The sequence below is a fragment of the Silene latifolia genome, chromosome 8 (assembly GCF_048544455.1).
Source record: "Silene latifolia isolate original U9 population chromosome 8, ASM4854445v1, whole genome shotgun sequence".
Classification (NCBI taxonomy): Eukaryota; Viridiplantae; Streptophyta; class Magnoliopsida; order Caryophyllales; family Caryophyllaceae; genus Silene; species Silene latifolia.
The window spans coordinates 44,129,689-44,146,987 of NC_133533.1; the positions used below are offsets into that span (position 1 = coordinate 44,129,689).

At 37.2% G+C, this 17,299-nt stretch overlaps 1 protein-coding gene, 1 long non-coding RNA gene and 1 pseudogene across 2 annotated transcripts; all 3 read right to left on the minus strand.

Annotated features, from left to right (window-relative positions):
• Window positions 1-303: 303 nt before the first annotated feature.
• Window positions 304-1,610, minus strand: LOC141596781 (uncharacterized). Its single transcript, XR_012522591.1, has 2 exons — window positions 1,294-1,610; window positions 304-1,012 (listed from the first exon to the last, which is right to left on the minus strand). It is a non-coding gene; the product is annotated as an uncharacterized LOC141596781 (long non-coding RNA).
• Window positions 1,611-1,891: 281 nt separating this feature from the next.
• On the minus strand, window positions 1,892-3,865 carry LOC141596782 (scopoletin glucosyltransferase-like; annotated as a pseudogene).
• Window positions 3,866-4,504: 639 nt separating this feature from the next.
• Window positions 4,505-6,215, minus strand: LOC141596783 (F-box/kelch-repeat protein At3g23880-like). The gene has a single exon (XM_074417030.1). The coding sequence runs from the start codon at window positions 5,976-5,978 to the stop codon at window positions 4,836-4,838; it is 1,143 nt and encodes a 380-aa protein (XP_074273131.1). The 5' UTR covers window positions 5,979-6,215; the 3' UTR covers window positions 4,505-4,835.
• Window positions 6,216-17,299: the final 11,084 nt, after the last annotated feature.

Consider the following 17,299-nt stretch of genomic DNA (forward strand, 5'->3'; position numbering starts at 1 on the left):
TAAATCAGATATATTTAGAATTCAATATATGACCATTTCATATCATATATTATGCTATTATTTGATAATAGTTATTCAATAATGAATATAGAACTTACATTTGTCTGGTCTTACTTTTAAATTCTGGTCTAGAATAATTTTTTTCTTTTTTGAGAAAACCCAACAAGGGGTTAATTCATTGAATCAATCACAGCAAACACACTCCAAATAATCCGGAACCGAATCCCTACAGCATCTTCGTCCGAACGTCCACGGAGATGTTAGAGCAAATTCATGAGCTAACCTATTAATTGTTTCTACGAGTAAAAGCAAAGGGAATCGTATCAAAAAAAGTACATAAAGAATAAATGTCTTTATAAACTAAATAAATATCGCTGCGACCATGTTTTCGGGGCTTGATGTCTTCAATGAAGTTAATGCAATCGCTTTCAACCACTGCCATCCTAGCACCATCCTGCTTTGCTTCCTGGAGTCCCCGCTTCCGCCATAACTGGGACAAGTTCCTCCTCGACCTGCATCGCAACTCCCTACAATATCTTCTCTGACCTATCCTGACATACAGCCCCTATCCCGTCCCAATTTCCTCCCTCACACTTGCGTATACATTCACCTTACACACCCCATCACTCGGCTTTAACCAGCCCGAACACCCACTCGTTATATGCCCCTCCAAACTCCCTCTCTCTCGAGTACCACTCGCTTCGTTCTTCTGCATTTCCCATAACAGCGACCAAAGCCGCTCTACAACCTCCGCTACACACCACCTAACACCCTCGAACACCGCTTTGTTTCTCCACTCCCATAAAGCCCAGCAACTTACCATGAAAATCATACGCTCCCTCTCTCCCAACCGATCGGCCAACAATGTACTTTTTGGTAGCTATGACGTCATGACAAAGCTACTAGAAAAACAGTTTAATACGGGGAAGCACCGGGGTTTTCTATACATAACTCTAAAGCCATTTCTCGTGGGTCCTATTTGACTGCTCTACCTCCTCATCCAACACTTACCCTGTGAGGAATCAAATTACAAACTTAGTGTTCAATTTTTTTGTGCGCAATTACATCAAATGCACCTTAGACAACCAAAGTCCATCTTTAATCGAGAAGGATCTATTACAACCTAAATGAATTGTAATTTAGAGAAGCGCAAACATCAAGCTGACATTTTACCAAAAAAATTAAAATATAGAGCAGTTGATATTTCATGTTGCTGTATTATTCTAAATTAGAATGTACTAAAACAAAATTACAGCGAGATGGGTCCGGAATGTGGCGATGTGCGTGGCTGACCTTCTGCACGGGGATGGGATAAAGAGAAAGTAGAATTAGTCTTCCTTCCTTTTAAACGAGATCGAATCCTCAAAATCCGACTAAACAATAATAGACCCGTGGACGAGTAGTGGTGTTGGTATCCGGAGAAGAATGGGGAATATTCGATAAGGTCGGTTTACCGTATTGATGCTTAATTGCTTATTAATGAGAAAGCTGATATTTTAGAGAGGAAAAAAAAAGGTGACCAATATTTGGGAGAGTTGCAAATTAGAAGTCTTGGGACTTGGGAATATCGGAGATGACTTTTTCTCCTTGGTTATGAACAATTATTTTGTATAAATGGTTTTTGTTGATGTGAATTATTCTTGACTCTATTTTTGCTCTTGCTTTAATAGAAGATTTTTTTTAACTTTACATTAATACCATATAGTAATGAATTTTGCAAAAGACAAAGAAGAATACAAAGCTAATTCGTGACTCGAACACATTAGTGGTAAGCATTGTAATTGCTTAATTCGTTAATGGGTTTTTCTAACCTATGCCCACTAGGCATAGGATAAGAAACCCAAAATAGAAATTAATAAATATATTTTCTTGTAAATCAAAGTAAAAGTAGTTGATATTGCAATTTCCCATACAAATATCATTTATTTTTTTCTTTTTTGGGTTTCTTATCCTATACCTAGTGGGTATAGGTTAGAAAAACCGTTCATTAATTAACGAACACAACTCAGAATAAGATGATTCCCCTTCCTCAATAGCCTTCCTTGCCTTTTCTTTCAACTTATTTGCCCTGCTTCTTTTCTCCACACCTTCTTCTTCAACCATTAACCTTCTTACAACCTCCTTTACTTCTTCCCATTTTACTTTACACTCTACAGTTCTATTCCATTCTTTCGCTCCAACTTCAATGCCCGTCTTCAACACCTCAGTCACCAACTTTTCAATATAGAATTGCTCCGCAAAAGCCGGCCAAGTAACCATAGGAACCCCACATGAAATCCCTTCTAAAGTCGAGTTCCACCCACAATGAGTTACGAACCCACCCACAGCTTCATGATCTAAAATCAGCACTTGCGGAGCCCATCCTCTTATAATTAGTCCCTTACCTTGTATCCTTTCCTCGAACCCTTCTGGCATCCACTCTTCTTTTTCTTCCTTATTATGGTTTCTCCTCACCACCCATATGAAGTTTTGCTCCGAAGCTTCTAGACCTTTCGCAATTTCATGGAGTTGCGCCGGTCAGACTTCGGTCACGCTACCAAAACTTATGTAAATGACTGAATTAGGCTCCTTTGAATCAAGCCATTTTAAGCATTCATGCTCATCAATTGAAGAATCCTTTCCTCTTCGGAACATGGATTGTTTTTCTCGATTACATAACGAAACAGGGCCTATTTGCCATGCCTTCCTTCCCATAACTTTCCGGTAATAATCAGCATAATCCGGTTCCAACTCGTAAAAGCTGTTTACTATAACACCAAAGCTCTTAATTTCAGATTCCAAGGCACGCCTTAAGATTTGCATCAACTCCATATTCGGCGTTTCGCGTCTAAAGTCTTCGTTTAACTTCATTTTCGTAATCTTATTCTCATGAGGAAGATGTGGGATGACAAATTCTTCATAATCATCCAAATCCGCTTTATGGGGCTCGTGCTTAATCATAGCGTCCATGACACTAAGTGCAAAGCAGCAACTACCATGGAAAACTAACCTGGGTATATTAAATTTCGCGGCAATTTCTGTGGCAAAAGGAAGAAGCATATCAGCCACAAGGCAGCTCGGCTTAGGATTGCATTTCTCTAGCAATCGAACAAGCGGTTCTTGAAGTAATTCAGTGGCTTTTAGAAATTGAAGGGACATTTCATCTGAACTGAACTGGTCGAAATTTTCGATTCCCTAAGGGAGGCCAACCTCCTTAGAGGGAAATGGAATTATTTCGACGTCAATAGTTGGACCGATATTTTTGTAGTTCTGTAATGGGTTAATAAAAAAGGGGGCATTTAGAGGGGTGGTGACAATGGCGGTTTTAACATAGTGAGCCGCGAAAAGCTTAGCAATGTCTAAGGTTGGGATCATATGACCCGCCGCCATAAGTGGAAAGAAGACGACATGAAGCCTTTGATTTTCACTGTCCATGGATGAAAATCAACTCAATTACAGAAGTGTTTATTGGAAAACAGATTATACGGTGTATGTGGGGAATGTTGGTTTAGTTCATCCGTAGTTATTGTGTGAGACGTGCGTCACTGTATCTGTCAGGTTTATTGGATTATCGATAACTATGCAATGCAAATTTGGGTGTTGGTCAAGAAACCAGCAAAGAAAGGCGAGCGCGACAAATAGAGGTTGGATGTATTATTGATAAACTATGCAATGCAAACTTGGGCACGGCTCTTCTAATCTGTTTTCTGGTTTGTCTTTTTTTTTTTGGGTGGGATGCTAGATTATTAATTCTAAGGATGTGAGGCCTAATTTGGGAATTGAGTTTGACGGGCTAAAGGTTGTATGCCGTTAAAAGTAAATTTATATTCACGCATTTAATTAGACGAGGACACTGAAAATTCCCCAATTTGAGCTTCACACGAGGACACTGATTTGATACTCATATGTTTCTCCTGGACTGATTTGATGGCATAACATGACCGACCTTCTCAAAATAATCTCAACTTCATATTATTTCTGAATAAACCCAACTATGAACTCCATATTCTAGTAACAGACTCGGTGACCGACTAATCCACTACCATTAACTCCCCTACCCTCAAACTTTTAGTGCTCCGTATTTTGCATCTGTATCACTCGACCCATTCCTCACCACCGCCGATCCACGACACCACCAATCCCTTCTCACCTTTGATAGAGTAATCCACAGAATGAGACAATATTATTTGAGGGTATTATGAGCCAGAATAGGAGGAACATGAGTACAACAGCTATATCTCGCTGTCTAATATCCGTCTGACCATTACTACCAACAGGCATATACCAAAGACAGATCCTATTCCTCTATTGTTGTGCCAAGTTCTAACATTGCCGAGTCATGTTTACAAAGTTTCCAACATCAGATTCTGGGTTCAACAAATGTACGCAAGTACCCTCCGTCCTAATCATTTGTTTACATTTGATTAAAATACCCCTCACGAAAAATATGAAAGGTAAACTATATCAGAATCAATATCAAAAGCAATCATAAGACAAGAAGCTAGTGCACTGAGAATTAACAAGTACACAAAGACATACTCCACTATTAATTTGCTTCAACAAATACTAGAGAAATCAGGTTCTTAACAGTGATCAAGAGTACTTTACAGTTTACAGCATCAATGAGGTGAGCGATATTGTGTAGGTATCCAATCTAATATTTTGCGGGTCTTGGGGGCGATACATTGAGAATTAACAATTACACAAAGACATACTCCACTTTTAATAAAGTGTACTAGCAAACACCTTACCATGTAGTAACTATCAAATTGCAGTTAGAGAGTAAGACACTGTCAAATTTACAGTGAAATGAACTTACCATTATCAGACTTGGGACACATTCCTGTATTTTGGATCTAAAAGGAGATGAGACTCTCAACATACTTACTTCCTGTTCCCAAAATCTCATCATGACAATCAATACCATTTGTAGAATGATGAGCATCTTCCTCAACAGGATCAATTAGTTTGAGTTGTCCGGAATGTTGCACCAAATACTTGCCATTCTCAGTGAAATCAAGAACAGGTGTCATTTTGCAATCAATAGAGAACAACTTGGACCAAGTTTTTGGATTGCCTTGCTGCTTCAACATCCAGATATCGGAATCAAGATTCCTGCCCTTGCTGCAGCACAATGACAAACACCCTTCCATTTTAAAGATTTGGTCCACACTCATGTAGTTACATAGCCACGGAATTTGTTGAACCGGGTTCATTTGGTCAGTTACCAAGTCAAAACCAATGATACCAACCAAGGCCCCGGTGGTCTGATTTCTGAAAGCCCAGTACAGTGTATCATCCATATACACAGCAGTAATACTACACAATGAACGCGCATAATACATCCCGTCTAAGTAATTGAGCGTACTCCATGTCCCAGTATTCAGCGAGTACAAGTAAAAGTAACCAAATCCTTGAATGTGCGAGCTCAAATACATAACAAGAATCTTATAATCATGGGTAGACGAAACATAACCGAATCCATAAGCATCAAAGACCTCATGAAAAGTAACTTGGTCAGTGGTTTCGCTATAGCCCAGGATTTTCTTACAATGACGGGTAGCAGGGTTCCAAATAGTAAAGGAATCTAACGGCTCATGATACCAACACAAGAGCCCATTACAAGAACCTATAGGATAAAAGTGATCAGATTGTTCACTAAGGATATTGGAGTTTAAATGTACCAAATCACTCAAAATTGTCTTGGATTCATCATAAGAAAGCAAGAATATCTTGCGATCATCATCATCAACATGAGACAGAAGAAATTTAGGAGCATACGACGAGAGTCGTAAATGGGATTTCTGAAATGCAGGGGCGGAAATTGAAGACAACCAGATTTTGCTTACAGTTTTGAAGCGAAGCAGGGATTTTACCGGAAGTCTTGGCAAAATGTGCTCAAGAATTAGATGTTCAGGGATTTCACTAGCATTCTCGTTACCCAATTTAGCCTTCTTCATAACGGACATGATTTTCAACTGATGATGGAAACTAGTCATGAAAATTCTAGGGTTTATGGATACAGAGAAACCCCCAAAAAGAAACAAGAGCAAAAATGATCAAGATTAGAAACACCACAAATAAGACGTAAGAGCAACAGAAATTAGTACGGCATTAAGAGACGGATAGTGTTAGTTAAATGGGAATTTATGTTCAAAGAAAACAAGATACTAACGATTAGTACTCCGTTTAATTCGGAATTACCCTCTCATTTGGGTTCATTTGGACACTCAGATTAAGAAGAGAATAAGTCTTAAAATTAGAGGTGGTTAATAGAAAAAAAAAAAAAAAGGAATATACATCGAATGTACTAAACACAAATGTCAATGCTAGCTAGCCATTGCCTGTCTCTTGATTGCACAATCTCCTTCAGTTTCTGTTTAACTCTCCCCTGGACCTGCTGCTGTATTAGCCTGATCACCTGAGCAGGGCACCTGAGCTTGAGCTCCAGTCTGCACCGATTCCTTTTCATCCATAGAGTATACCAGTATATCGTTCTGGTAAGCCTGACCACTTGAGTCTGCAATTTTGAACAATTACCTGTACTGATTAGTAGCTTCTTTTGAAGCAAGTTTTCTAAGCTCAGAAGAATTTGCGACTATAGGCACGATCGGAAATAAATGACAATGAGTTTCAGCCCCCTTCACACGTAACACAATTATCATTAGCAATACTCCCAACCGAGACAATTTAACTCTTGTATTCAAAGCTTGTCTGCAAATCAACCAAGCAATGAAAGCCTGTTTGGGAACAAACCAATCATTCCATACATCCTTGTACCAAGGTACAGAGGGGTGTGATCCCTGCAACCATTGGTACCCAGAGCTTATAGAGCAGCCCTTAGGGTCAGCTACCCATTGATTACCTTGAAAGCCACCTGAGAGAAGTCCACGAACCTTGCAAATATTGCTCCAATTCTAGTTGGAATCTTGAGGAGGGTGATAATTTTCCCAAGCAAGGCCTTTCATATACACATGGTCTATCCATAAAACCCAAAGTCTATCTGCTTTTGTGTATATCCAATTAACTAACTTGCCAACAGTGGCCACATTCCACACCCCAACTTCTTTGATTCCCAATCCCCCTTCTTTTTTGCTGCAACAAACATCATGCCAGGCCACAAGAGGAGATCTGTGGTACTCAGTGTCCCCATTCCATAAATAATTCCTATAGATTGCCTTAATTCTCTTAATCACTCCTTTGGGGATCAAAAAAATAGAACACCGGTAGTTATGTAAAGTATTGAAAACTGAGTTAATCAAAACCAGCCTCCCTGCATAACTCAGTTTTCTGGCACCAATACTCCTGACCCTTGAAACAATCTTCTCAATCAAAGACATTGCGTCATCCCTAGTTAGCCTCCCGGCTGGATAGGAACACCCAAGTATTTAAAAGGAGCTTACCTTCAAGTGAAACCGAAATCTCGAAATATCCCGCTTCGGACTGATGTAACACTATTAAACACTACCTCAGACTTAGCTGCATTAACCCTAAGTCCTGAGGTAGCAGAAAATGTAGCCAAAGCCCTTAGCAGAAGCATAATTGATTGAACCTCTCCTTTGCAAAACATCAATAAATCATCAGCAAATAGCAAGTGGGTCAGCTTGAGGCTCTTACAGAGTGGGTGGTATCTGAAAAACCACTTATCAGTTGCATACATCAGAACCCTAGAGAGATATTCCATGCAAATACAAAAGACAAGAGGAGAAATAGGATCTCCTTGTCTCAACCCTCTTCTTCCTTTAAAATATCCAAAGCTTGCCCCATTAAGATTAAGAGAATAAGAAGTAGTAGAAATGCAAGTCATCACCATAGTCCTAAACTTAATAGGGAAGTTTAAGGCCTCCAACATCTGATCCACAAAAGGCCATTCAATAGTATCATAGGCTTTTTGCAAGTCTAGTTTGAACATGCACCTAGGTGAAGCCATTCCTCTAGAATAAAGTCTCACAAGGTCCTGACAGATAAGAATATTTTCAAGTATACTCCTCCCTTTAACAAAAGCACCTTGGTTTTTACTAATGATATCAGGCAAAATTAAGGCAAGTCTAGAACAAAGAATCTTAGAAATTGATTTGTAGATCACATTGCAGCAAGAAATTGGCCTGAAGTGCTTAACACTTGTTGGTCTATCCACCTTAGGGATCAATGTGATCACAGTAGAATTAATCTGATTCAAAAGCTTTCCAGTTGAGAAGAAATCAGCAATAGCTACACAGACCTCCTCACCCACAATATCCCAAGCATCCCTATAAAATTGGCTATTAAAACCATCAGGCCCTGGTGATTTACTCTTGGGTATGCTAAAAATACTCTGTTTGATTTCCTCAACTGTAAAAAGACATTTTGATAAAGTTATAAAACTTAAACCATTAAATCCTAAGAAAAATATCATTGGAAGAGTCATTGTTTTTCTTAAAAACATAACTTAAAGAAAACTACTAAGAGGTAAGTTTTTATATGGGAATGAAAAAAATTATATTGCGAAAAATTAATACAAATGAGATTTTAATAGGTTTAAATAGTGTGATAACGAGTATGTATGTACACAATGATCATGAATGCATTGGAATAATCAAAAAAAAGTAATGATTATTAAATATTATAGTATTATAAAAGACATAAAAAAGTAGAAAAAAAAGTTACATTTTTCTTTAATATCTTCAATTAAAATACGTATACGTCAATTATAAATATTGATTATAACTAGATAAATATTACTTTTAGTTAAATATTTTATATGTTATATTTTAAATACTTTGAAGTTAAACCTCAACAAATATTATTTGAGAAAGTTTAACCTATTTTATTTATAGGTAAACGGTTAAACATCATTTATATATAGTTGTTTAAAAATACAAAAGGTGCAATTTTTATAGATATGTTTGACACATAACAGATGCAAAACACAAACAAAATATTTGAATAAGTTGAGTTTGAACTCTATATAAGTGATACATAAGAGATATCGGGAAATATAGCAAATCACCCCAATAAGTTTGATACGATGTGCAATTAAGCCCCTTAACTTATAAATGTAGCAAATAAGCCCCATAAATTTCTCTTAATGTGCAATTTGTCACATCTCTTATTTTTATTAATGAAATTTACTAAATTAAATATATTTACTATTATTAAAAGTCAAAAATATTGATCAAATATTAATCCTAAAATTCCTAATTATTAGAAAGCATGTTTAAATATTTTTTTTTTTTTGGTGAAAAAATATTAATAATATGATAATTTTTATTCTTTAGTGAAGTTACTATGAAAAGTTACATGTCCAATTTAATTTTTTTTATCTTAAACTTAGTTTACATTTTTTGTTGAATATGTAACTATTTTATTTAATTTTTAAGATATATTTAAAATGATTTTTATAATATAAAATAATATATTTTAGTTTAAAAAATGGTAGAAAAATTGATTTGGGTTTAATTGCACATTTTTGAAAACTTATGGAGGTAATTTGCTACAAGTGAAACTTAGGGGATTAAATTACACATAGTACATAAGTTACGGGGGTAATTTGCTACATCCCCGCATAAATATCACACGCTATACATAAAAAAATTAAAAATTACATAAAATTTTATTCACATCATTTTGAACAAATATTGATTGATTTGGAACCTAACATATTGTGAAATGATATAATTTGAGAACTTAATGTTTTTTTTTTGGTGAAATGGTAAGCATTATATTAAATAGAAAACCATTCAGATGATTACAATCATAGCGCACTAGCTAACAAAGCCATACATTTTCAACACGAACTTAAAAACCTTATACAAGAGAATTTAAGCTATCATCAGGGAATTAGCAGAAATCTGCTTCATCAGGAACTCTGGGCGTGGAAGATATGTCTGAATCCTGCATGTATTGCGTGCCCACCCAATAGAGTACATAAGAGCAAGCAGTCGTGCAGCCACCTGATGCTTAGTGATGACTGAGCCAAAAGGGAACTGAAGCCACCACTGACTAATCTGGGTGTAAGGAAGGGTACATCCCAAGCTAGTAGCAACCATGTCCAGACACTTCCTACTGTATATGCAATTGAAAAAGAGATGCTCATGGGTTTCCTGTGCATTCTCACACAAAACACAGGAGACATCAGAAGTGATCCCCATTCTATGTAATCTATCACGTGTCAAGAGCCTTTCATTTGCAATCAGCCAACCCACGAAATTGTGACGAGGGATAGCCTCCTTAACCCAAGTGAAAGAGAACCAGGGAACAGTTGCAGGATGGGGTTTCAACCATTCATATCCACTTTGAATGGAGTAAGAGTTCTGATCATGTAACCACCAATCCCCTATGTATCCAGGAGCAAGAAGCTCTTTGATCCTACAGAGTTTTCTCCAAGCCCAACTACCATTTAAATGAGGAGTATACTGACTCCAAGAACCAGCTTTGATATAAACAGAATGCACCCATCTGACCCAGAGGTGGTCCTTTTTCTGAGCCACCCACCAAATATACTTGCCCAAAGCAGCTTTGTTCCATTGAATGAGATCCTTGATCCCTAACCCACCATGTTCCTTCTCATTACAAATCTGGTCCCATGAAACTAGAGCATTCCCATTAGCATTATCCAAACCAGTCCATAAGAAATTTCTGCAAATGCTTGTTATTTGCTTAAGAATGACAGTAGGAAGAACAAAAATTCTAGCCCAATAAGAATGAAGGTTTGACAGCACAGATTTGATGAGCACCAACCTGCCCGCATAGCTTAGTTTCCTGCACCCCAGAGCCCTTATTCTCTTGGATACCTTGTCAACTAAAGTAGAACATTCCAACACAGAGAGCTTCCTAGCAGCAATAGGTATGCCTAGATACTTAAAAGGTAAAGTGCCCTGCACCATGCCAGTCACCTTTGAAACCTCATCAAGAATGGCCTTTTCAACACCATTACTGTAAATACTAGACTTGCCCTTATTCATTCTCAAACCAGAAGCTCTAGAAAAAGACTCAAAGGCTCTTAATAAACCAGTAATGGACTGCTTGTCCCCTCTACAGAAAAGCAACAAATCATCTGCAAAAGCTAAATGATTGAGTTTGATCCTACCACACAGGGGGTGAAACCTGAAGTCCACATAATCCCTAATCTGATCCAAAATTCGACTCAAATACTCCATACAGATAACAAACAATAAGGGAGAGAGAGGATCTCCTTGCCTCAAACCTCTAGCCCCCTTAAAAAACCCAAAAGATTCACCATTAAGAGAAAGGGTGTAGGAAGGGGAAGTGATACATTCAGTGATCAGGTGAACAAAATGAGCAGGAAAATTTAAGGCATGTAGCATATCTTGAACAAAACTCCATTCAATGGAGTCATAGGCTTTTTGGAGATCAAGTTTCATAATCACTCTAGGGGAACAAGCCTTTCTATTGTAGAGTTTCACTAAATCCTGGCAAATGAGAATATTTTCCACTATATCCCTCCCCTTGATAAAAGCACTTTGAGAGTCACTGATGATATCAGGGAGGATGGCACTCAGTCTATCACACATTACTTTACTTATGCATTTATAAATGGTGTTACAGCATGCTATGGGTCTAAACTGAGACACATCCTTAGGGTTATCAACTTTAGGGACAAGAGTGACCAGGGTGGAATTTACCTGCTTCAGCAATCTCCCATTGTCAAAGAAATCCTTTACAGCATTGATGATACCAGAACCAGTCACCTCCCAAGTATCTTTGAAAAACTGGCTATTATAGCCATCTGGGCCAGGAGCTTTAGTGCCACAGATATCAAACATGGCTCTCCTAACCTCCTCCCCTGTGACAGCAGCCAACAATAGATTATGATGGGCCTCATTCAAAACTCTCCTATTTTGGACAACAGCAACACTAATCTTATCCACCTTCTTAATGGAGCCAAGTAGACCTTTATAAAAAGAGACAAAAGCCTCCTGGATAGCAGCATTGTCAACACATAAATTTCCATCAGAATCAAGGATTTGAAACACTTTGTTGTGGGCTCTCCTCTGTCTGATTGTGGAATGGAAGAACTGGGTATTCTCATCTCCCAACTTAAGCCAATCAACTTTTGCTTTCTGGGCCAAAAATTGATGACAAGCATTCTTGGCACCAATATATTCCTCAATAAGATTCTTTTCCAGATCAATGAGCTCCTCATTCATAGGCTGACTGATAAGTTTCTCTTGAACAGTTGTGAGAGCAAGTTTAGAAATATGCATCTTATTTTCAATGTCATTAAATCTATTCTTGTTCAACACTTTCAACTCCTTCTTCAACTTAGTCAGTTTATTGACAACCTGAAACATAGGGGTACCCTGCACATATTGACTCCAAATTCCATTTACAATCTGCTTGAAATTAGGGTCCAAAGCCCACATGTTGAAGTATTTGAAAGCAGGTTTCCTCTTAATATCCTCACCACAGAACCTGATGACACATGGGCAATGATCAAACTCTCCCTCAGCCATGAAGTAAGCATAGGAATCAGGATAGGCATTCATCCAATCATCATTAAAGAGGCACCTATCAATCCTACTATAGACCCTGGTATCCACCTCATGTTTGTTGTTCCAAGTGTAATAAGACCCAATGGCCTTAAGATCAGTCAAATCACATTGTAACAGACATTGCTGGAAAGGTCTAATTTCAGCAAGAGTGACTTCAGAGCCAATTCTTTCAAGAGGTTGCAGAACATTGTTAAAATCCCCCCCAACTATCCAAGGGCCTGCAATTTGGACACTGTAATGCCCTAAACTCTTCCACAAATCAGATCTTTGAGCCAACTTATTATAACCATAAACAATAGTAAAGTGGAACTGCTTTTGAGTTCCCCTATTAATGATCTTAGTATGGATGGTTTGAGCACTAACATCCAGGATATCAACATCAAAAAGACCAGGATTCCATAACAGCCAGATCCTACCCCCCTCAGCAGCATAATTATTGGTGCAAATAGCCCAGCCAGAACATATATTATTTCTCACTTTATTCCAACTTTTAGGTTTTACCTTAGTTTCTACTAACCCAAATAGCCCCAAATTATTCTTATGCAAGAAACACTTAATGTCCTTCTGTTTATTCAGGCTATTGAGGCCCCTAATGTTCCAAAAGCCTATATTAACCATGATCCAGCACCCCTCCTATTCCTCTACCAGACCCCTTACTCATGTGGGCAGATTTTTGAGCCAAGTTGAGAGCATCAAGGAAAGTAGGGCCTGAGACCTGATGAGATGATGTACTAGCTCCATCTTGCCTCATGATTCTAGTCACAATCCCTGCTGGAGTATGTGGAACAGTAGCTCTGGGTACAGGAGTGGCAACAATCTGTTTCCCTTTGTCCAGAGATTTTGAAGCGGGAACAATCAGTGGTGCCTTAGAAATAACCTTCCTCTGCCAGACCTGTTTGGGTTTAGCAGCCACAGTTTTCCTCCTACAAACCTCCTGAGTGTGCCCAACACCCTGACAAAGAGAGCATTTCACTGGGATCCAATCATATTCAACTGTCACTTTGTGAGTCTTGCCCTTCTCATCATTAAATTGTAGTGAATTTGGGAAGGTTTGCCCTACCTGGACATCCACTAGGACCCTGGCAAATCCCAGAAATGTCTTAGTTTTGGTAGATTCATCACATTTAACATAATCTCCAATCAACCCACTAATCTTCATAAGACATTCCTGACCCCAGAATTTCAGGTCCAGTCCTGATAGCTTTATCCATATAGGCACAATTTTAGCATCTGTCTTAACAAGGTCCACATCAGGAGACCATTCCTGAATGATGACGGGTTTGTTGTCAAACATGAAATGCCCCGCCTGAACAATCTCTTTCATCTTATCAATACTCTTAAATCTAACGATGAAAATACCATTAGGCATGAAAGAAATCTTATCAACTTCAGAATCTTTCCAAATACGCTTCAGATAACCAGAGAGTACATTCCAGGGGGGATTCGCCCCCAAAATATACCCATATAAAGCTGAGGCCCAGTAATTGATTTCAGGGAGAACATCCTCCTCAGAGAGGGTCAAAGGAACCTTACCAACAACAGGCGACGGCGTTGTACTTTTCTTCTTCGTCCGAACTTCCGTCCATTGGCCTTCGTTCACGGCAGGGTCCCCATCCTCCTCCTGAATCGTCTCCATAGGTTGAGGCAGTTCCAGAGGGAGAACTATATGCTCCTCTTCCTCTGCATCAACGACTGTACTCTCATCCTCTAGTGTTCTAAGAGCATCAAATCTAAACTTAGACGCAGATCCTGAAGAATCGCGACTTTTATTTGCTGAATTTTTTGTATTTTTTGTAGATTTTCTTGTTTTTGCCATTGTTAGGGTTTCAGTGAAACAGTTTCTCTCTCATCGCGATTTTTTTTTCTCCCTAACACAAACCCCCTTAATCATTCCCTTTTAATTCAAACACTGAGAACTTAATGTTGATTGTTGCATTATTCGAATTATTTTTATGTTAATTAATATGATATTTGAATTAGTCACAAAATAATTTATAAAACGTTGATCAGCATAATAAATTATCACTTATTAGTTTTAATTTAAATTGTATGTATTTTATTTTAAAATACTGGAAATAAACCTAAAAAAATAAAATTTGAGAAAAATTAATTTATTTTAATTTATAAGTAAAAATATTGAAGGTCATATATAAATTATGTTATTTTTCTTAAATTATAATAATTAAATTTTAAAACAAAAGTCGCATGGGTTACGGGATACTACCTAGTACATATAATAGTTGGGGCTCAACCATCACCATAAGGTTTTGGTTAAGATGGTTCATCTATCAACCGACATTGGAGTTTAATGAATTTGTGGTTTTGGTTCATCTATCAACCGACATTGGAGTTTAATGAATTTGTGGTTTTAGCTAAAGCCGATAAAAAGCCTAAGTGCTTAAGGAAGTCGATGAGTTTCATTTATCAACGAGACCGAGTTTACCCATGTTTTGATAGTGATGTTACTTTGGTTAAGTTTATAGTAGAATTATGGTGGCGGCCGCACCGGGACGTTATTATTACGTGGTATATAAACTATCAAAATGGGTTGGTGTCGGTAGACTTTGCAAAATCTCAACAAAATCTTCCTGGTCATTTAACTAATAGCTTGGCAAAGCATTTAGTGGAAAAATAGGTTAAGTCCATTAAACCTTAGGTATTGGGATACTCAATTTCCCTCTAATACAATATTAGAGGCATTAATTCAATATGGAAAGCCCTTTACTTAAGATTGAAGTACATCAAAGTTTCATCTTGAAAGGTATATACTTGGACCTGCTGTGGCTAAAGGATGAAGTGTTATCTTCTTAATGAATTCTTTGGAGAAAATGTACTAGCAAGTACATGATAAAAGAATTCACCTATGTGAGACGTGAAGTATGGGCGACTTCAGACGCTTTTTGGACTAAGCTTTTATACGCTCATGAGAGGATTAGGATATTAGGCCTGTAATAAGTATCAGTATATAACTTTATATATTAATGTAATTTGCGTGTATTTTGCTTTCATGTATTCAATATGTTTAAGGGTTCAATCCTTATATACACCCTTTTAACTAGAGTATATGGAACGTGCATCTTACTATGTGAAAATTCAATCTTCGTGACATTTTCATTTATGAATTTGATATTTGATGAGTATTAAATGAATCAAGGATTACACTTAAATGGGGGAGGAATGTTGGGGATTTAAGTGTCATCGGTCGTTTAGGTATAATTGGATATCGTGGTAGAATCATACAAAAGCTCATAATGTTATAATATAAATCGGGAGTGTGGAGTACACGTTCATATATAGACAAATTATAGAGCTAACGGGATGTTCGGAAGAAAGGAAAAGGAAACATTGTACAAAAGCGATACAAGACAATCAAAGTAAGTCGAATAATGCATAAGTTGATTGACCTGGCTAATGGTCAATCGACTTGGATCATAGGTCGGTCGACCTAGGTCATAGGTTGATCGACCTAGGTGTTTCCGCAATTGTTTTCAGCGCCAAATTATTCAACGAGTATAAATAGATATGTATCTATTCATGGAATTCCGTTCGTGGCTCTTGACGACCTTGTCAAAGGGTGATTATTTCCTTATAAATAAGAGGAAATTTGTGATACAAAATAAGAAAAAAAATTAAGATTTCTACTTCATCAAAAACTATATAAAAACAATAAAGTTTTCTTTGTTTCTCGCCCAAGATTCAAAGGTCAGTGTACTTTTATCCTATGATTGATTTCGCGGTTACCCCGGGCTTGTAAGAGGAGAAATACTTTCTAAAATAAGCATCAGTTCTTTACCACTCTACATTTATCCAAGAACCATATTTGTTTTACATATAAATCATCCTATTATTAATACTCTTTTCCCTATCTTCCCTAACAATGAACTCACTTATACTCTTAGAGGTGTCTTTCTTTCTAAAATACGTTTCACGTGATATTAACCTTACTTGGATATTTTTTATCTACGTTGATATGAAATTAGGCCTTTCATATATATTATTATCTATATCTCGACCCTTTTAATACCTTTACTTTAAGAAAAAGTATCACCTGCGATTATTTCTGTTGGGACCAAATTACATAATTACACAAGTGATTGGATTAATTTACACAACAAAAATAGAAAGTTAATCAAATAACTAAGCATCTTAAATCAAATAGGCAAACAAATAATAAGGACGAAAGAAAAAAATCAAAATTAAAGGGACATAGCATGTATCAATATCGATTGTATATCGATATCAGTAACTATATCATGTTTTAAAGATGGACACATCATATACGAAAGATTACTCCTGAAAACAGCCAAAAAATCTAGGAGAATAGACGTTTAGTTATAGATTAAATCGGAACTGGAGTAAAACCCTACTAGAAAATTAAAGCTCGGGTTATTTTCGAGTTTGGTGGTTTCAGATCGGATCATTTTGGGTTGGGTTAGTTTCGGGTCAACAAAGCTCAAGTCATGTTCGGGTCGAGTCAATCCGGGTTTCCAGTCACATTCAGGGTTGTAGTTCAGGTCAATTTTGAATCTCCAGTCAATCTTTTTGGATCAGGTTGATTTTGCCAGATCTAGTGAGTAGTCAGGTAAAATAGTCTTTTACAAAGTTGGGGAATATAGAGTGAAAAAGATCTAATGTTCAAAATATGAGAAATAGTCAAGGATAAATGGATAATGATCAAATATTCAAAATTTCAAATTACACAAATTATGATTCTCCTTTTGTTAGTAAATAAAAAACAAAAACAAAAAATTAGAAAGGGAAATCATCCGCGGACTTGGCTGAGTAAATTAATATATAAATATTTTAAATGGTGAAAGTAGCAACAA